Source organism: Chiloscyllium plagiosum, unplaced genomic scaffold (assembly GCF_037043375.1).
Source record: "Chiloscyllium plagiosum isolate Xiang-an unplaced genomic scaffold, Cpla_swu_hap1 HiC_scaffold_2, whole genome shotgun sequence".
Classification (NCBI taxonomy): domain Eukaryota; kingdom Metazoa; phylum Chordata; class Chondrichthyes; order Orectolobiformes; family Hemiscylliidae; genus Chiloscyllium; species Chiloscyllium plagiosum.
The window spans coordinates 26663352-26685954 of record NW_028270140.1 but is presented as its reverse complement, the minus strand read 5'-3'; the positions used below and the strand labels follow the sequence as shown (position 1 = coordinate 26685954).

Below are 22603 nucleotides of genomic sequence, written 5' to 3'. Positions count from 1 at the left end.
AACTACTGTTTACCAAAACTTGCTTAATATCAAATAGTATCTTTAATCTTCTCACTTCTTAAACATCAAATACTTGTTTTGAGATTTAACTCCCACAATGAATTTCCTCTGTTTATTTATGGTACAAGTTCTTTAATCAAATGCTTTTTGTTGTCTTTTCTTCTGCCCTTTATCAAGTTAGGTATATAATTATAAAATATATTTTTCTCTCAGTTGCTCCCCAGATGGATTTGTAAATCTTGATGCTAAACATTGTCCAGAGGTTTCCCAGGCCTCCTGTCACTACCAGTGATAAGAGCTTTAAAAGTAAAACATACCAGGAATAAAAATCAATTCCTGCAGATTTTCAAAGGATTTTATATAAAAACGCATAAACCTGTACCTGGAATAAGGCAACTTTACTGGAGCGATGTAGAAATACAATGTTAATCACAGAACAGCTTGTACCAGCTACTCAATCAAAAAGGGAGAAAATATAATTTGACTTATGGAAATTTTGTTGATAAAGACTAGAGAAGTCAAAATCCTGATCAATCAGAATTCACACCAACAGACTCTGCAAGGTAAAAAGAGTCCGAAGGAAAATACCCTGTCTCTGCACAAAATTGCAAAGTTCTCACTTATTGTATAACCTTGGGAACTGAGACTATCCCTTCAATTCTGCATCAACAATAGCCAGTCCTAAAACTCAGACCTAATGGTAATGTATAGGAATCGCAAAATAAGCAGCAACAATAAAGATAGTCAGGGTAAAACTACAAGATGTTTCTCTAAAACAAAATTAATGAAAGCACAAAAGTCCTGGTTACATGTTACCCTTGAGGCAGAAACTATGACATAATTTCAAGCCTATTGTCCTCCAAAGTGACAGAAAAAAGGGTTAAAAGGTAATGCTCATGTAGGTGGCTCAAGATTTAGATTTGGAGGGTTAAAGATTGATTTTATCAAAGTTTTGTATTGTAGTGAGTTGTTAACTATAGGAACCATTTTGGTGGTTGAGGAGCGTTATGGACCAAGAAGGTAGCCTACACTCTAACCTTTTCTTATTTTAAACAAGACGTGAAGTGGGTGTTCCAGGTGTGATGCAAATGGTAAACAATTAGACTTTAAGCAAAACAGAATTTATTTAAACATTATAGTTGAAACTCAAACAAAAGAAAGCGGAATTTAGAAAATTATTGGAAAACTTAACTAACGTGATACAGCAATTTATCTAAGTAACTGTTCTAATGTGGCAACATCCCATAAACACATCCCTTAGCAAAAAGGTAAATTCAAACACTGGTTCTTACAGGTAGTGGGGAATAACATCCAGAGAGATTTCAGAGAAAGTCAGTCAGGAATCCTTTACCCAAGATGATGCAACCCTTCTGCTACTAAAAATATCTTGTCACTACTACAGCTAAAGAAAAACTAGAAACCCAATGGAAGAACTGGCCACTCCCTTCCACTGTTAAACTGTTTAAAAAAACCACTGATTCAGGCTAGTACCTTAGCCACTTTGGCACCTCTGCCTTTACAATCTCTCTCAAAAAAATCATAGGACAAACTAACCTTTCTAAAGTGACAGCATCGTCACTTTAGGGTCTAAGACTAACTAGAACAGAACTAAACATTAGAACCAAATCTTTCAGGAGTGAAACGATAGAAGCCTTCTCTACACAAAGCCTGGTAGAAATCTGGAAGTCTCTTTTGCAAATATGAATTGATGATAAACCAGTTATTTATCATAAGACTTTGATTTTTTTTGCTAATGGAAACTACTGAGGAATATGTGTGGATAAATGGACTCGGGTCACAGATAACCCTTAATCTATATCACATCAGAGATCAGGCTTATGGGGATAAATAGCATCCTGCTTCTGTGGGTGGAATTTTCCCAGCCTTGAGCAGCATCAGCAATGGCAGGAAATGTGGGAGAATATGGTGAAAATTTTTTAAAAATCTGAATTCTCAATGTGGAGAAAGGTCTGATTAACCCTTTATTTTAAGGCTAGATAAGAATCTTTCTCATAAGTCAAGAGCATCTTATGCCCATGCTTGCATCTAATTATTCGGGTCATTTTGCCTTAGTTATATGCAGTTCACAATTGCCCTCAGTGCTGGTTAGAAATGCAATGGTGACAATTCCTGACTTGAAAGTTGGAGTGGTTGCTTGGTGGATGCAGTTCCTGACTTTCCACAGTCAGATCCATTCACCAACATATCATGACATACTCCATCCTTTATCCAAGCATATCACCATCAGCAAAATGCCCACCCCACCATATCATTACGGCTAGCCTTGTGCTAACTCATAATGCACTGCAGCATTGCATTACTGCACTTTGGAGCTCAAGGACATCTTATATTGCAATGCTCTTGTCAGGTTGTTCTGCATGAAGGAATTCACATCTGTCTCATACTTCTACATAGGGTGCATCTTAAAGGCTCTTAGCTTTAAGGACCACTCTTTATATTTACTTGGAAGCTCACTGCATCTCTATCTTGCTTCGCTTTTAACGTGGACAGAAAAGCAGGCAGTTTGTCATTAGTTGTCAGCCCTTAACAGACAGGGACAGCTACACAAAAGGGTACATTAAGGGTAGAGGAGGGCAAGTCTTGACTTTCAGGCAGACCCTGGAACACACTCACAGGACCATGACATGGATGGCGTGCCTTTGATCCAGTTTATGGAATGTTTTTGATAAATCTGTTACTGTGACTGTCTAAGCACATGCACAAATTTGTTAATGGCTGACACAAATTCTGCTTGCAGAATTCTAAACTGGTGCCTTGCAGTTGTTTGAGTGCAAGAGATCTGGTGGGTTTCTTCCATGACCAGCTGCACAGACGTGCCACCAATGTGCTCACCAGCATGTACTCCTAAATTGAATCTTCACTGAGAATCCTAATGTGGTGAAAGTTTCTAAATTGGCGGACACTGCTGGAGAAAGCCTTGTTGAGAGATCCTCCTTGGAGTTGGAGGAGGAGCTGAAGGCTTATGGGGGTTTTTCTCTTTGGGACAGAGATTATGTGGGTGTTGTGCCTGCAGGGTGGAACAGAGGCCATTATTTGTGCACTGGAGATTTTAGAACTTTCAGTGATGGTAGAATAGGCTGCACAGCACAATGAAGCTTAGTGGCACACGTCAATGTGGCAATCTCAGCATCTGCAGATGAGCAGTCACATTCTTTCCAGACATTTGCAGCTTCTTCACATCACAGGGAGCAAAGACATGACAGTAACCTATTGGGCCCTCTCTGCCAGATTGGGTGGCATTTTTTCTTGCAATGAGGAGGGATTGAATGAGATAGAAATGGCTGAATGGGCTGTTAGTGGTGATGGGGGATCAGGGAAGGTGGTGAAGTGTCCTGAGTGAGTGAATAGGAAACACAGAGCACAAGGAGGGTTAGTTGTTTGAAAATGTTTGGTGGGTGAGAGCCATTGACTTGAGATGCTATTTGGAATAGTTAGTGTTTCAACCAGTAGGTTTGGTTGGTTGGAAGCTTATAAGATAAGTATCCCAATAGATGGCCTCTGAGAACAAACAAGCAGAGTTCCCTTTTAATGATATGGGTTTCCAGGAGATATCATATATTTAGCTAAACACATAGGTTTTACAATACTGACAAAAAGATTATTCAACTAACCTGCTTGCACCGTAATCAGATGTTAAGATGAGCTAAAAGGTCTTTTTCAACTATAATTATCTTGTGAAAATGTAATAATTCCTTTTAACCTAGTTAGTTTGGAAAATCTGGATTGTATATGAATGTGTAATCTGCAAATACCCTCCTCTGCCCACCCTTGTAAACAGGCGTGTTCCACAGCCAATGTTTGTCTAAAAGTATCAGGCATTTCCTCAGCTAAGTCTGTAAACAGTCATGTGCTTTCAGATCTAATGGTGACAGTCAATTCTGGAAGAGGTAAAACAATAATAGCATCACATCAGTTTGTACATAAGGCCATATTTATTGGCTAGCTGAGTTTATTGAGGTGTGACTGGGACCCTGAGTCTATTTATCTTGTGATAAGTCGACCCAAAGGTGAGCAAGTCATCTCTTATTATTTATTCTGTGTTGGCAGTCAAACCCAACATCATCAATTCCATTTCTCTGTGATACATGATTCATCTCCTCCCCTTCCCCATACCCAGTGATGTGGAATATCAGCTATTGTTGAATTTAGAGAGCTAACACTCCCAGAAGTTCTCATATCCCAGCCCAGCCATTGGAAACCACATCAACATCCTGATGAAGCGTGGCACACATGTACACCCACCCTAATCTAATGTTGCTGATCAGTTTGGCAGCAGACAATTAGAGATGTGTTACAATATTATCAGGAGAAAGCAATGGAGAAATAGCTTTGTTAAAGATGCTCAGCAGGGCAGTCCAAGAATTGTTAGAGCTATGTGAATATCTGTCTAAATTAAAATAGGTTGACTCAAGTTTGTTCATGATATCTTTGAGTCCTATGTCAGTAAATGGCTGTATTTCAGAAGTACATGAATAACCAATAACGGTATATTCTTAAATAAAATTAACAGTCTTCAATCCTTAGGGGGTCACACAAGTTCTGAGGGTGGCGAAGGTGAAGAATGTACTCTGGGTGGGGGACTTCAATGCTCATCACCAAGGGTGACTTGGTAGCATCATTACTGACAGAGCTGGTTAACTCCTGAAGGACACAGTTGCTTGACTGGATCTGTAGAAGATGGTGATGGAATTGAAAAAAAAGGAAAAACATATTTAACCTCAGCCTCATGAATCTGCCTATTGCAGAAACATCTGTCCATTGCCAGAAACCGTGACTGCTCCTTGTGAAAATGAAGTCTTATTTTCATATTGAGAATATCCTACATTGTGTTGTGTATAACCCTATAAAGATGCTAAATGGGATAGACTTTGAACTGAGTCAAAAAATGTGGTGCAGGTAAAGCACAGCCAGTCAGGCAGCATCCAAGGAGCAGAAGAATCAATGTTTCGAGCATAAGCTCTTCATCAGGAATGAGGTAATGGCCCAAGGGGGCTGAAAGATAAATGGGGAGGGGGTTGGGGCTGACGGGAAGGTAGCTAGGAATGCGATAGGTAGATGAAGGTGGGGATGGAGGTGATAGGTCGGAAAGGAGGGTGGAACAGACAGGTGGAAGGAAGATGGACCAGTAGGACAGTTCAAGAGGGTGGTGCCGAGGTTTGATCTGGGATAAGGTAGGGGAGGGGAGATGAGGAAACTGGTGAAATGCACATTGATTCTGGTATAATGTGAGGGGAGGGGAAATGAAGAAACTGGTAAAATTCACATTCTTGATTAAGAGCTTTTGCTCGAAATGTCGACTCTCCTGCTCCTCGGATGCTAACTGACCAGCTGTGCTTTTCCAGCACGACACTCTTCGACTTTGATCTCCAGCATCTGCAGTCCTCACATTCTCCTAGACTTTGAACAGACCTAGCAACTCAAAACTGGACACCCATGAGGTACTGAGAGTAATTAGTAGCATCAAAATTGTTCTCCTTGAGTGGGCACATCGGTCACTGTACCATTATCAACAAGCCGTGAGGTTCAATTCTAGCTCCAAGCAGGGCATGCCATGAGCAGCACCAGAGATACCTAATGAGGTGTCAACCTGGTGAAGCTGCAAAACAGAGCTACTTGCATGACAAACAGCATAAGCAGCAAATGATAGATTGAGCTAAATGGTTCCACAACCAACAGATCAGATATATGGTCTGCAGTGCTGTCACATCCAGTCATGAAAGCTTAGTAGCAGCGGTGTGTATCATCTACAAGATGCAGTTAAGAAATTCATCCGAGGCTCCTTGGACAGCACCTTCCAAATTCACAACCACTACCATCCATCCTGACAAGGGCAGCTGTATATAGGAACACCACCATTGGCAAGTTCCCCTCCAAGTGACTCACAATCCTGACTTGGAAATATGATTCCTATTTCTCCAGTGTTGCTGGATCAAAATCCTGGAATTCCATCTCTATCCATTCTATGGGTGTATGTACATCAAACGGAATATAGGTTCAACAGGGCAGCTCATCGTCCTCTTTAGGGCAACTAGGAAAATGCAATAAATGCTGGCCTAGCTAGTGGTGCCCACATCCATGAATGAGTTAAAAAAACACACCAATGGCTTTCAGAGTTCTTATCATAAGCCTAAATTTATTCACAAATATACATAATTTGCATTAAATAAAATAAAGATCAGGTAAATGTCTGACAGGTTTTTAATGAGGTAAGCATTTGAAAGTATTTTGCCTCAAAGATTTTGCCTGATAAGTTTATTCTGTGCAGCAGAGCACCTGAATTCCTGACATACTTTTCAGTTATAAGCCTTTATGTCCCTTGTGTAGCTACTGCAGTGAGACGTGCTTTCCCATGTATAGTGATCCAGCCCTTGCATGTTTGCCATTAAATATCACTTTATATGATAGCAACCACAAGGTTCCCTGCACAATGAACAAGGAATGCAAAATAGAAATTAGTGGAGCCTCAAAGAGGAATTATCAACAAAGAAAATTCTCAGCGACTCTTACCCGCAAAGTAGCTATTGTCTACAATGCTCTATGTGGATTTTCCACAGGCTCAGAGCCAAGGGTTTATAACAATGAAATAGATACCTGTACATGTTGTGGTTCGTTGCATTGGGAACAGTTAACAGTTTCATTAACATTGCAATGTTTTCATCACACTGTTAGGAAAGGCAAAGGCCACCCAATATTCTGATTTATTTTAATATTTCTTTGAATGCGTAATTTTAAAATTCTCACCCTCGTTTTCAAATCCCTCCATGCATTTGTACTTCTAGAACTTTCAACGTCTTCGAGCCCTCTGAGTTATCCAACAAGTTTAACCTTTCATCCATCCCTGAATTGAATCATGCCACGATTGGGGCTGTACCATTAGCTGCTTAGGCCCGCTGCTCTCGAATTCCCTCTCAAATAATGCCTGCCCAGGACATTGTTAAACTCAGAATTATTGGCCTTCACGCTTTACTTTTGTATTGCTTGCTTTAATTCAAGAATATAATTATTATTATGAAATTAAAGGAACAAAGATTTTGTTCAGAAAAGCTATTTTTCCCCAACTCCAGAAGATAGCCCCAGGAAAAAAAGGGTTGTTAAATTGTGACGTGTCAGCATCTGACACTCCAAAAACCAACAGCCTCAAGCATTTAACCCCATACGAGGCACAGTTTTGAAACAGTCTGACCCTTGCAATGTGGTTCTGTACCTGCCCTTCGGAATACAGATTGATAATCCTATCTCTAACCTATTACATCTGAACGCTAGCAAGTTTTTTTTGCTGAGTACTGGCTAAACTGGAAACAAAAAGCAAATAAAGCACAAAAAAATTGGAAATTTGCAGATGATATAAACCTTGGAATTGTGTAAATAGTGAGAAGGATTTCAGAAAGACTTGGATAGATTGGCGGGATGGGCAGTCACATGACAGATGCAATTAATATACAGAGCTTTTATCCATATAAAACAATGAAACAATGTTAAAAATTATTACACAACATGTTTTTTGAGTTTTTAACAACAGTGCTTCACTAGCCTCAGCTGCACATACAATCAGCCAGTCAGCTGCAGCATAGAGTCATAGAGAAGTAACAGCACGGAAACAGACCCATCAGTCCAACTCGTCCATGCTGACCAAATAGCCGAACCCAATCTAATCCCACCTGCCAGCACCTGGCCCATATCCCTCCAAACCCTCCCTATTCATATACCCATCCAGATGTTTTTTAAATGTCGAAATTGTACTAGCCTCCACCACTTCCTCTGGCAGCTCATTCCATACATGTACCACCCTCTGCGTGAAAAAGTTGCCCCTGAGGATTCTTTTATACCTTTCCCCTCTCACCTTAAACCTATGCCCTCTAGTTCTGGACTGCCCCACCACAGGGAAGAGACTTTGTCTATTTATTCTATCCATGCCCTCATGATAATATAAACCTCTATAAGGTCACCCCTCAGCCTCCGATGCTCCAGGGAAAATAGCCCCAGCCCATTCAACTCTCACTATAGCTCAAATCCACCAACCCTGGCAACATCCTTGTAAACCTTTTCTGAAGCATTTCAGGTTTCACAATATTCTGATAGGAAGAAGACCAGAATTGCATGCAATATTCCAAAAGTGGCCAAACCAATGTCCTGTACAGCCGCAACATGACCTCCCGACTCCTGTACTCAATACTCTGACCAATAAAGGAAAGCATACCAAATGCCATCTTCACTATCCTATCTACCTGCGACTCCACTTTCAAGGAGCTATGAACCTGCATTCCAAGGTGTCTTTGTTCAGCGACACTCTCTAGGATCTTGCCATTAAGTGTATAAGTCCTGCTAAGATTTGCTTTCCCAAAATGCAGCACCTTGCATTTATCTAAATTAAACTCCATCTGCCACATCTCAGCCCATTGGCCCATCTGATCAAGATCCCATTGTAATCTGAAGTAACCTTCTACGCTGTCCACTACACCTCCAATTTTGGTGTCATCTGCAAACTTACTAACTATACCTCTTATGCTCACATCCAAATCATTTATATAAATGACAAAAGGTAGTGGACCCAGCACCAATCCTTGTGGCGCTCCACTTGTCACAGACCTCCAGTCTGAAAAACAACCCTCCACCACCACCCTTTGTCTCCTTCTACCTTTGAGCCAATTCTGTATCCAAATGGCTAGTTCTCCCTGTATTCCATGAGACCTAACCTTGTTAACTAGTCTCCCATGGGGAACCTTGTCAAATGCCTTATTCCAGTCCATATAGATCACATTTACTGCTCTGTCCTCATCAATCCTCTTTCTTACTTCTTCAAAACACTCAATCAAGTTTGTGAGACATGATTTCCTCCACACAAAGTCATGTTGATGATCCCTAATCAGTCCTTGCCTTTCCAAATACATGTACGTCCTGTCCCTCAGGATTACTTCAAACAACTTTCCCACCACCGATGTCAGGCTCACTGATCTATAGTTCCCTGGCTTGTCCTTACCACCCTTCTTAAACAGTGGCACCGTGTGAGTCAACCTCCAGTCTTCCAGCACCTCACCTGTGACTATCGATGATACAAATATTTCAGCAAGGTGCCCAGCAATCACTTCCCTCGCTTCTCACAGAGTTCTAGGGTATACCTGATCAGGTCCTGGGGATCTATCCACTTTTATGTGTTTCAAGACATCTAGCACTTTCTCCTCTGTAATATGGACATTTTTCAAGATGTCACCATTTATTTCCCTACATTCTATCTCTTCCATGTCCTTTTCCACAGTAAATACTGATGCAAAATACTCATTTGGTATCTCCCCTATCTCCTGCGACTCCACACAAAGGCCGCCTTGCTGATCTTGGAGGGGCCCTATTCTCTCCCTAGTCACCCTTTGTCCTTAATGTATTTGTAAAAACCTTTTGAATTCTCCTTAACTGTATTTTCATAACCAAATACTCGATTTCTTTCATTATCCAGCATTCCCTACACCTACCAGCCTTTCCTTTCACCCTAACAGGAATATACCATCTCTGGATTCTCGTTGTCTCATTTCTGAAGGCTTCCCATTTTCCAGCCGTCCCTTTATCTGTGAACATCTGCCTCAATCAGCTTTTGAAAGTTCTTGCCTAATACCGTCAAAATTAGCCTTCCTCCAATTTAGAATGACCTCCTGCTGGTCCCTCTCCCCTTTGAGAACATTCTGCACCCTCTCTGCCATCCATCACATCCCCTTGCACTTGTAAATTCCTCATTGCCTCTGTCCCTCCAACTGATCCATTTGATCTGATAAGATTCGCAACCCAGGCATTTATTGCAGATAAAATCCTCAGTAACATGTAAACTCTTCCTAAACTCCCACATTCGACAAGAAGAGCATGTCATTCTACTATAGGCTAATTTTGCTTCTTCCAATCTACAGACCCAGAAAATAGCACTGTCTTATTCCTCTATAAAAACATTGCTCCAGACTAAGTTATTACTTATGGTTTATATTTTTAAGTTTAATCAAGAGACATATCTTGACAAAACATATAATCAAGAAAGAACCCATTCTACTCACTACAGCAGACTCACTGTAAGGCCACACTTAAAAATATTCACTTAGCTGTTTTTGTGCTGTGACCTCTCCCAAACAGGTTCCACCAAGATTAGTTGTGAATTTCACTGTTTGTTAATTTTCCCAGGTGCACTCGGAAGTCCAGCGATACATGAATTCAAACAGCAAAAGCAGTAACTGCACAGGTTCACTGCTGTGTCAGTTGGCAATGTGGGTTTCTCTCTCTCTCTCTCTCTCTCCAGCACTGAACTCACCATGTGCTGCCTTTTTCTGTTCCTCTCCCTTTCAAAAGTGCTGTTGATTTGATATTTTTTTCTCAAAAGTTCCAAAACAATGCAACAGCATATAAAACAATAAAACAATAATTGCGGCTCCTGGAATTTGAGGAAGTCACCTCTAACACCGAAAATACCTCAAAAAAAGGAGCAGGCTGTTACAGAAAGAAAATTTTCCCGTCCTCCATCTCGGAGCATTGGTTCAGAAATCATTTAAGACTTTGGAAACTACTACATATATTACCAGCATGACAGACTCCTTTCTTGCATTTTATTGGAGATTTTCAGAAACCAACAGTCTAGAAATAATCTATACTGCACACACAGAAATCAATCATTTTCTACAACGAAGAATATTTAATTACATCATGCAGATTTTATTTGTCCTGACTGTGTTGATTGGTTTAGGAACATCCTTTATTCAGGTTGATTCTATCAAATGAATCAAAATTGTTTCATTCATGACACTTGGTACCTTATTGTTAAAATGTAATAAGGTCTGAAAGGTTGCAACATTTGGTGGGTCATATTTGCTGATTTTTCTCTACCATTTTCGATTGGATAAAGGCTAATGGTGAAAATGAAATTTATTTAGTTGGATATATTGTGTAACAAATCTATAAAAACGTTGCTTCAGGAAAGAGATTTGCTTTAAAAAAAAACAGAATTCCATCCATTTTATTAAGTTAAACCTTTAATCATGTACATCATAGAATCCCTACAGTATGGAAACAAGTCATTTGGCCCAACAAGTCCACACCCAACCCTCCAAAGAGTAACCCACCAAGACCCATTCCCCTACCCTATTAGTCTCGATTTACCCCTGACTAATGCACCTAACCTACACATCCCTGAACACTGTGGGCAATTTAGCATGGTTCATCCACCTAACCTGTGCATCTGTGGATTGTGGGAATAAACTGGAGCACCTAGAGGAAAGCCACACAGACAAAGGGAGAATGTGCAAACTCCATACATACAGTCTCCTGAGGCTGGAATCGAACCCATGTCTTTGGCACTGTAAGGCAGCAGTGTTAACCACTGAGCCACCATGCTGCCATGTTGTCTATACAGGGTACTCTTAATGATTGGTTCCATGTCCTATTCCATGATCTGCTTCACAAACACTCCTTTTATACTTCTAACATAGAAGGACTGGGGAAGCAAATGACATAATTTTCTTATAAGGACATGAGCCTCATAAAGTTATGAAGAACTTAACCTTTGGAAAGTATATTTGCAAACACAAACCCTAAAATATCATCTTGGAAATGTGAGAATGAGACTGCCTTCCATGGAGGAGGTGGGAAGAGTGGAGGAAACAAAAAAGCATGGAATATAAGGCAATGCCAGGAACAAAGTCAGCCTCATTAGAGGGATTGCTGGTGGTGAGAAATAATGTAATGGCTGTGGAGGAGATTGGTTGTTTGGGGTGAGGAAGTGGTGGCTATAGTAAGGTGAGAATTGAATTAGGAATGCAATTCCATAGGAGGAGGGATTACAATGGAATACATTGAATGGGAGATGGTATTGGAAGATGACATTAGATGTAAAATAAAATGAGGATGATGTGAGAGAAATAAAAGGAAGGGGATGGGTATGATGTGAGGAGGATGAGGATTTAAGAGCACTATTGCAATATTGAGATTAATTGCACTGCCAATGTTTGTGGGTCTGTGCCAGTATTAACCTATTACTCCACATGACTGAGGCCAAATGAGCTTCGATGCTCAAGCATTTGGTGGTTAGTTTTGCCAGAAGTCACTGAGTAGTGTTATGTAACTGGTTTTTACTACAGTTTATCGTAGCATCTCACAACTTCAAATTAATATACTTTCGTAATGAAAAATTACTGATTGTCAGCATGAGTAGACAACAGGTTGGAAAGAGAAAGCCAGTGCTGAGAGGTACATGCTAGCAAGAAGAGTGATGACAAGAGGTACTGTTTGAGAAATAATGTGATGACAAGACATCGGTTAGTGGTGGCACAAATAAAAAAACATTGTTTTCATCCCACATATAAGTGGTAATAAGGCATGTGTGGTTTCTAAGGTTTCGGAAAACTCATCCTCTCTTTTTATTTCACTATTGTGATCCAACATATAACTAAAGTGAAGTTAGAGATAACATTTCTACTCCATCAAAAATCTAGTTACCCTATCATCATCTTGGATCAGCAAAAACAGTTAATTGTATTTCATATTACCATGGTAAACTGCTTTATTTTGAAAGCTTCTACAGTGACAGTGCAAATAGAACCTTTTCTCACCCCCAAGTGCCCTCAAACTCAATACTGATTGCTTGTCAGTCCTGTTTGTATAAGCTATAGTAAATTTCCAAAAGTTCAGATTCTCTTACAAGCAACTGTCAGCATTTGATGGAAATTGGTGATAATGTGTCTCGTGATTCTTACTGTTTTTTATCAAGATTGAAATGTACACCTAAACCACATTCTTTGCTATGTTGTTAAGCTTTTCAGTACAAGACAAGGAAAAGAAATCAAAGGTATGCAGACTTTGTTTCTAAGCTGAAGAATTCCTTTTTCAAGAATCTGCCTATGATTACAGCTCAGTTTGATAAGTGAGCTCTCTGTACTCAAGCAGAGTTAGGCACAGATTCAATTGTAGACTAGAAAAGAACATCAGAACTCAATTGGACAAGAGTTTGACATATTCTTCGACAATTTATTCATTGCCATCCAGTGAATGCTAGCTGACTCCCCAACTGCACAATATCCTCCTGACTGACCTCTCCAATTCCAATTTGCACTTTCATGATTCACCAGTGGTCTTCCTTTGTTTCACAGTTGTCTGACTAATCCACTCGCAAGGACAGAAAAACATTCTAATTGTTACAGCAGATAATTCTGCATACCAATGTACATAATCTGTGAAGTCAACTGTTGTGTTAGCAAGCGTTCAGGTTCTGAATGTTCATAAATCTTTGACCCAATTTTACTCTTTGATCGCTCCCAATACTGCTTGGGTTTGTGTCCTAGGTACTCGTATGAAATAGTAAGGAATGCAGAACATTTTGAAACTCTTGAAAAGCTAGTAGCACAGATTTTAACCATTAGTTGGAAAGGAATGGTATTCACTGTTCACATGTTTCTGGGTGCCCATAAATTTTGAGTTTTTGAACAGGACATGTTGTCATTGAGAGTTTGATATAATGCAACACCCTCTGCAGGGGACTTTTGACATCATCAGGGCAGGGCAGGAAACAATGAATATGTCCCATCAACCAATCAGATGGAAAGATTCTCACTGATATAGAGTAAACCAGACTAAATAAATGAGATAACATTTATTTACAAGTCATGTTCAAAATGAAAAGTACAGATTTGAAATGCAGATGCGATTAAGAAAAGAGACATTGAAAAAAATTACTTTGGATTTTTTTTTCTACCTGCTTCACTAATTTCCTTCTGAGGAAGCAAGACTCAAGAATTGTCAAATCATTTCTTTTCAGGGCCAGAGAGATTATTCATCAGCATTATTGTTTATCATTCCATTAAGATCTCTCACTCATTCAATTCCCAGTGCACCAACCTTATATTTTTTCAATAAATTTTAGACTAGAAACCAGGGACTGAGGTCTTAAAGCTGACAACATTGTCTGTCTCAATTGGCGATTCTCTTCACAAGTGTTGCAGAACAAATGTAGAATTTAAGTTAAAATCAGGTCAGCACTGAGCTTATTGAATGGCAGAGCATGTTCAAACGGCCAAGAGGCCTATTCTTTTTCCTTTGTTCACCTGTTCATATGCACCTTGTGGAAGATAAGTGATCTCCAAAAGCAGCTTTCAGATTTTTGCACATAACTGTATATGCACATACTCCAGAATGTGCTGTCAGATTATATATACTAAAACAGTGATACCTGATCACAAATTATGGGCCATCAACTAAGATAAAGTTTGGCAATTAAACAAATTCACACGGACATATTTTTGGATATTTTGATATAGCTTGAGCAATTGTATATCTCACCATCAAATAAGAAACTAAAATATTAATTTCACTCAGCAAGCAGGAATTTAATGAGATTCTGTAACATATCAAATATCCATCCCATTCAGTCTAATAATCTGCTCCCATCAATAGAGATTAAATCAGAATGGGTGTAAAATCAACATCCACATAATTTCCCATCCAGGAAGACAGGGTCAAAATTCTCCCAACCAATTTATGTAACACAGAATGCTATGATAAGACAAAAGAAAAACTTGCATTTATATAGCACCTCTCATAATCACAAAGTATCCAAAATAGTTTATAGTCAAAGAATTGCTTTGAAAGTGTAGTTGCTATTGTAATGTCAGAAGGACCACAGTTATTGTGCAAAGCGAGTTCCCAGAACAGTCATGATTACCGACTAATCATTTTATTTTTGTGAACCTGATTGAGTATTGATCAACATAGGATAGACAACACCACTACTCTGATTACCACGTGACCTTCAGCATCCTTCAGTTTAGCACCTTATCTGAAATACATCCCCCTTTGACAGTACCACGTTCCCTAATACAGGCTATTAAGCAGCAGTCTTAACTTTATCTATACATTTCAAAGTAGGGTTTAAATTCTCAAACCTTCTGACTCAAGGGAGGACTACCTATTGAGTCATGACTGACAGGTACCTTGGATGAAAATGGAGGAGAATGGAAAACAATCAATAACTGAAAAGAAAGATTAATATTTTGACAATAACTCTTTATTGGCTTTATCTGATGAAAAATCACACTCACAATTCTAATTATCTTCCTTCCAGAGGCTGACTGAAGTGCTCTGTATTTTGTCAACACTTTGTTTTTATTTTTGATGGTGCATTATTAAATTGAGAATAAAGTGGGATTCTATTTCAGACTTTCTGACCCAGAAGTGTGTTTATGTTTGCGCATAAAGTAAGTAGATCTTAACTCGTACTTCAAAGACCTTGTATAGTTCAGGAAATAAGAGTTGCTGATGACAAAATCTGAACTATGGAAATTAATTCATTTCTGAATTTCTGCAAATAATTTCTGAAGGAAATGTACTAAACACTTGTTTAATTTCACCACTACTAAGAAAAAATCTAATTAAAGTATTAACATGTCGAGCAATTCAGATTACTCGTTATGTTCATTCTATAAAAATTGTTCAGCTGTAATGTAGTAAAACAGTTAAAGATGTTTTAAGCAAAATAACTGACATTATTAAATAGTGACAGATTTTTAAAAAAACTCAGTTTTTAAGGACTGAAGTTTGCTAAACCTAATACCATTAAAACATCACAGTGTAATCTGCAATATCATGTCATTCAACATGTTGGTGTCATGACATTTAAATAGGCTATTTTCATTACAGCTTTCCTTTCCACTCTCTCAGCAGCAACAGATTATTGCTGAAACTTTTCATCTGTTAGTAAGTTCACAAGTCATAGAGTCTGGCCACACCAGTCATCAAATATCTATCTACTCTAATCCCATTTCCTAATATTTGCCCTATATCCTTGTACTTCAAGTGCAAAGGAGGTTTACGAGAATGATCCTGGGGATGAAAGGCTTGTTATATAAGGAGTGGTTGAGGACTCTTATGTCTGTACTCAGTGGAGTTTACAAGGATATGGGGGGATCTGATTGAAACTTACAGAATATGAGATGCCCGGATAGAGTGGACATGGAGAAGATGTTTCCATGAGTAGGAGAGACTTGTATCCAAGGGCACAGCCTCAGAGTGAAGGGATGACCTGTTCGAACTAAATGAAGTTGAACTTCTTCAACTAGATAATGATCAATCTGTGGAACTCATTGCCGCAGAATGCTGTGGAGGCCAAGTCATTGAATATATCTAAGACAGAGATAGGTAGGTTCTTGATTAGTAAGGGGATCAAGGATTATGGGGAAAAGACATGAGAATGGGATTGAAAAGTGTATCAGCTATGATTAAATGGTGGAGCAGACTCAATGGGCTGAATGGCCTAGTTCAACTCCTATATCTTATGGTCTTTCTGGTCATCTAAAATACAACTGAGAGGATTTGAAGTAAAGGGTTCCTGTCTTTACCACCTTTTAAAGCTAGAGTTTCAGTTAGCTACCACTCTCTGGATCATTTGGGGTTGGAATTTCAAATGCTGGTGCTGCCATGATTTGTAATCTATGTTCCTGGAGAGAACCGTTGGATTCGGTGCCTTGTGAGGATATTGTAAAAAATGATGTAAACAGATGGGAGGAAAGGTAGAAATGCACATGTCTACATGTTGAGCTAATAAATAAGCATCTGAGAAAAATATAAAATTTTCAATTGGAAGGCATGGGATGCACATTATCTGAGATACGTCAGGGTGTAGCTGCTGTCACTATAGCAAGGAGCTATGAAGATTGATGGATTTCCTCGTCAATGAGATTAAGAAGTGGGACTGAACCAGTGATAGTGTTGCCAATGCTAGTGCTGAAGAGTGTGTATTTGTTGACATTGAGTGCTGGGAATCCTGAAGGATTTCAGGCCACTGGCATCAATTGGACAGCAGAGACTGGTGGAGGAAACCCTGGTGAATGAATGGTTGACAGCTGAGGGAGTAGAAATGGGAGCAGACTTCTCTGACGTTGGACAAAGTGGCAAGGAAGAGCCTCAGCAGAGGCATCCTCATGATTATGCGACCAGAGAGGCACGGAAGGAAGAAAGTTCTGCCTAAGATTTTGGATGTACCACCCCAGAGTCAGCTACCTAAAAATGAAAGCATCTCAGTTTTGGGCAGAAGGCTACTCATATCCAGGCAGACTGTCTAAGACACTTGTACTTTGGTCCACAGTGAACTGATGCCTTTTGGCCCCATGCCAGTTCTCTGCCTGCAGCCAATGAGGTCACAACAGACCTAAATTTTAATACTCTGGATCATTCCTGGGATCTACAGCAAACATAGTGGCACTGTGGAGTTGGCAGCTCATCGGGCCATCTGGCAGATCATGGATACCATATTCTGAAGAGCAGAGGATACATTTATTTTGAGACAAGGGACTGCAGACACAAAGCATTTGACTTTGATGCCAGACAATAGATTATCTCAATGTCTCTATAAATGTTAAAATGCTGCTCCTCCTCCCACCCAGAACAGGGTTGTGTCTGAATTTCCAACAATATGGTCACACTGCCAGTGGAGTACATGTGCAGCATAGACATCTCTGTTCTCTGCAATGGTTCTACAATGCCTGAGTATCTCATCTGCCTTGATACTCCAGCAAGACCATCTTCATTTGTGATGCCTTAAGCCCAGAATCTCCACTGAATGGAACATCTCACTATCTGTCCACTGAGTGAGACTGGCGACCGCTGATTCTGTTTCATTTGCCACCTCCTCACCTAGAAAGGTAAGTTGCCTCACCTTTCTAGTCCTGTTGCTGCTTGTGAGTGCAGAAGCATGACATGATACAACAGGGATTATGGCATGCTCCCTGCAACATGGAGCTGGTAAGTGCAGAACCATTCAGCTCTACCTCTGCTGCACTCTCATGGGAAGCATAGGATGGTGATTTGAATTTGGCTAGTAAGGAGGTGCCTCAACACATCCAACACCATATACTACAGCGATCAAAGGGCCACAATGCATACCCTTTAACTAAAGATAGAGCTATAAAATGGTCCTGATCTTCACAACCTTAAATCTCATATCTCACCATCACTGATGGCATACCATGATGCCCACTCTTGCCTGTCCCACAATATAGAGTCCAGTTAATGAAGGTTCAACTTATCACCTCCAGTATGAGTCATGACATGATGTGCGCATCCTTTTTTTCCTACAGGATGAGGAGAGAATGATCTATGACTAGTCAGGTCAATGTTACATATTCTAGCAATACATTAATATGAAATGTTGTGCTCCTCAATGATGCCTCCTGTGAATTGCTTCTCTGATGTAATTGGCCACTTGCACGAACAATGAAAGAGGTAATAACAGGCAGTGTGCTGAGCTCACCATGTCAAAAGTTTTGGATCTTATAAGATCATTGATTTTTTTTTACTACACTGGACTTCTTTTATTGCTCACTCATCCACCCCTGACCTCTGTCACTACTTCTTTTCTTAACTCTGTGGGGTGGACAAATTTCTTCTACCTGATGCTGGGCACAAAATATTTTGCCTGTCAGTGACTCTCTTGGTCAAGATAGGCTTCAAAGGATTCTTATCAGTCCTGTGAACCTTTGTCATCTCTGAACCTGCCGATGCCATCTCCACAGTGACTGGCAAGACAAGTTACAGCCTTTTCAAAAAGCCCTGCATTCTGACTCCAAGCTGTTTCCACTGCTGCTAACTGAATACTGAACATGCCCCAGTGCAATTGGGCTCTTTATATTGAAAAGCAGTTGCAAGTTGAATTGTCGGGTGAGGATAAAAGAAGAAGTATCAGAATCATGAGCATGAAAGGTTGCATCATTGGAAATGGAAGTACAGAGTCATTGCAGAAAATGGGGCTTGAGGAAGTATTGTGGTGATAGCTGCAGGGAGACTGGGTATCGAATCAATATTGGTTAATGTCTCTTGAAATGGAAAAATTGAGAAAGGAAAGAGTCAGAGATTGACTGTGTGAAGGGTGGAAGTTGGAAGCAAATTTGATGAAGTTTTCCAGTTCAAAGTAAAGGCATGAATTATCATCATAGAATTCCAACAGTGTGGAAGTAGGCCATTCGACCCATCAAGTCTATACCAAACGTCTGAAGAGTATCCCACCCAGACCCACTTTAACCCTGCATTTCCTTTGGTTAATTCACCTAAACTGCACATCCCTGGACACTATGGGGCAATTTAGCATGACCAATCCACCTAACTTGCATATCTTCAGACTGTTGGAGGAAACCGGAGTACTGGGTAGATACCCATTCAGACATGGGGAGAATATGCAAACTCCACACAGTCATCCAAGGGTGGAATTGAAGTCTGGTCCCTGGCACTGTGAGGCAGCAGTGCTCACCACTGAGCCATCCTGACATCTCTATTAGCACTTATACAGTCATCCATGTACCTGAAGTGAGAGTACGCCCTATGAATAACTGGAACAAGTAAAGTCCCATGCACCCCACAAAAAGGCTGGCATAACTGAGACCCATGCAGGGTAATCTTAGCAACACCTTTCATTGGAGAAAGTGAATGATGTTGATCATATTGTTGAATCTGAGAACAAGTCTCAGCCGGTGCTGGTGAATGAAGATTGGTTGGTCCATTCAAAGATGAAACCGAGAACACTCAACCTATCTTGTTGGAGGCTTCAGATTAGATATACATGGTGAAGAGGGGACAGTGAGGATTAGAAAATTGAAAACTGTTAAACGGGTGAAGGGACTGGGAAGAGTTGTAGATACAGGTGGAGAAGAGAAAGAGAAAAAGGAAAAAATTAGAATTGGGACAGGCAGAAATCACTTCGGTGGGGGAAGGTGCTGGTTGAAACAATGGATCGACAATGTCAATCTTATTTGCAGGGTCTTGGGGAGGAGGTAGAAGTTCAGGTTTGGGGGAATTTATGGGTTGGGAAGCTGCAGAAGGAAAATCTCCAGAGGAGATGAGGTCAGTGACAATCCTGGATGTAATGGTTTGGTGTTTGTTGCAGGGTCTTGACCCAGGGCAATGAAAGAGAAAGCGTCAGAGTGGGTATTTGGCCTCTGCTAGGTCGCGGTCAGTATAATAACACTTTCTTTTTGACAGGTTCAACAACAATGTTGGGATTAGACCTGAGAGAATAGAGTGCAGCAGGTTCAGACGAAGGCAGGTTAGACTGGTGGGGAGACTAGAGAAATTGAGCTGAATGATGCCACAAGGCTAGTTTCTCAGTGAAAAGATCAAGAGGGTGGTAACAGCCAAGATGGAGAGAGAACACCAGGTGAAGGATTTGAGTGGGTAATTTGGTTGCCTGGTGTTAGAAAACAACAACTGAAAATGTGTTGCTGGAAAAACGCAGCAGGTCAGGCAGCATCCAAGGAGCAGGGGAATCGACGTTTCGGGCATGAGCCCTTCCTGAAGAATGGCTCATGCCCGAAATGTCGACTCTCCTGCTCCTTGGATGTTTCCTGACCTCCTGCGCTTTTCCAGCAACACATTTTCAGCTCTGATCTCCAACATTTCCCCTTAGAAAACAACAAGTCAAGTATTGAGACCTGTGGTCTTTAAATACCTGAACTATATTTTATTCTCAGTAAAAATATCTACTAGATGGTAAATATGCAATTTAAATTCATCTGTGATATTGCACCAATTCTGCAGTTAAGTAGGAAATGATAATCTATGTGGATTAAAGGAATGAAGGTTATCTGTCACTATCTTGCTGGTAACAATACCTTCACCCTGGTCTCTCCCAGGCCACTGCAAATTGTACCCTTTAATCAGTCTGTTAGCTTACAAACGATGTGTATCTTACGTCAATAAACGTCGTCAGCAAAGTTTTGAAGCGAAGTTGCAAATTTAGCCAAAGTAACCCATTTTTTTAAAAAAAAACTAAACTAAACTGGGTCGCGAGTTGGAAAGCGGCCGAAAGCTAAACCAGTTACTCACAATTAGGTACGTCAGCAGCAAGTGGACTTGAGCAAACGGGACAGGGGGAGAGAGAGAGAGAGAGAAAATATATAGAAAAAAATCTTCAGTCAGAATAGCAGCGGGAACGTCTTGGACCTACCAGTGCAGCGCTTCGCAAACAGAACACTTAACTTGAACGCCTGGTGTCGGATATTTGGGGGAACTGTTTAGAGAAGGGTGAGGGTTAAAGTTCGAAGAGACGGGTTGTGAATCCTGAGTGAGTTTAAACCTGGAGATTACAACTTCCTCACTCGCAGCATAGAATATCGGGGTCAGAAACGAAGCGCACTTTTACATTCTTGTACCTGTCCCAGTAATCCTAGACTGCGCCGACAGCGGAATCTCATTCTCAAAGCGAGCCAATTGCACACAGATACTCCATGCCTGACATACCTCTCTTTATCATTGCGACCTCTACCTCAAAAGCGATATCTTTGGTGTCAAAACCTCCTCGTACCATTAACATCAAACGTGTTGTCAGTGTTATAAACTGAGTTTAACAAAAAAAAACTTGGAGAACAATAGAACACTGTACTTTGATTCTGTCTCTGAAACTAGGAGTAGATTGTTTTTCTTAAAGCATTCCAATGGCCACAGGCGCTAAAACATCTGGGGAAAAAAAACATTAGGAGATGGGAGTGGCGTGTGTGTAGAAGAGATGCTGAATATAAACTATCCTTCAAGATTTCCTACTAATATTTGGGACTCTTTCCACCTGTCCGTTCACCCCGCCTGCAGAAATTAAGGGGATATGGCGTGAGACTTATTATTACTTGAGTATTTTACTGTGTTTTTTTTTATTGAAAGACTGAAAGTCAGGCAGGAGAGCGGTGAAGTTCGTGAAATCCCAGATCAATATTTGTGTTGCTCTGTCCATTGGCTGTAATTCTGTCTCTCCCAGGGATTGGTGTGTAATGAAGATCCTGGGGGGAGGGAGGGAGTGCGTACCAGGGGCCTCGCCCACTAAAGCACCACGTTGATGTGTTTTGTGTGTAGTGATAGAAGCTGAGAGAGCACGGCCGCTCCGTCACAAGCCTCCCCCTACACACACACACACACCCCCTCCGACAGCAACAGAAACCGATAACTCCAGCCATCTGATCAGTCGGAGTGTCCAGGCAGTATCCCGAGAGCAGCTCATCTGTCCGCGCTGTTTCGGACAGACATCCGAGGAGGTGCGATTCTTCTGGGAATGATGCCAGTCACGGAGAGACACATGTGGGAGTGACCTGGGGGGGCAGTTCCCCCCGGAGTGAACTGCAAGCACTTTCCAGTTGACATTCTCGACGGTGACTTTAGAGGATAAAACACACACACACACATAAACACTGGAGAAGAAAATACGTTTGTGGACAAAAATACACCCCAGAATATATACTATCTGCAATCGCGAGATGCCTGGGTCCCCTTTCGAGACCACCGCGTGGACTTTGTTCAGATTTCTGCTGGTTTGTTCAGCAGTTAAGGTGAGCCATTTCTAAAGTCCCCTCAACCCCCGAAGGTGCGGAGAGTGAGTGAATGTCTGCGGGGGTCTGTTTCTTAATTGCCGGGCGGGATCGGACCCATCACGGTTCACCCACCACTCCTTGAACAGGAATCTCATCTTATTAGGAATCGGAAAGTGAAGAGTAAATTTTTTTTTTACAGATGTACACTGAGCGGACAGGTGTTCGATCGCAGCAGACAGGGAACTTTACTCTTGTTTAGTTTTTAACACATGGTTTCATTAAAAGAAAGC

At 40.7% G+C, this 22603-nt stretch overlaps 1 protein-coding gene across 1 annotated transcript in view; it reads left to right on the top strand.

Annotated features, from left to right (window-relative positions):
• Positions 1-21720: 21720 nt before the first annotated feature.
• Positions 21721-22603, top strand: part of LOC122563665 (ADAMTS-like protein 1) — a 571728-nt gene continuing 570845 nt past the window's right edge. Inside the window, exon 1 of the mRNA XM_043717704.2 lies at positions 21721-22331. Within this exon, the coding sequence (XP_043573639.2) occupies positions 22260-22331 (72 nt within the window). The 5' untranslated portion in view covers positions 21721-22259. The remainder of the gene's footprint in view (positions 22332-22603) is intronic.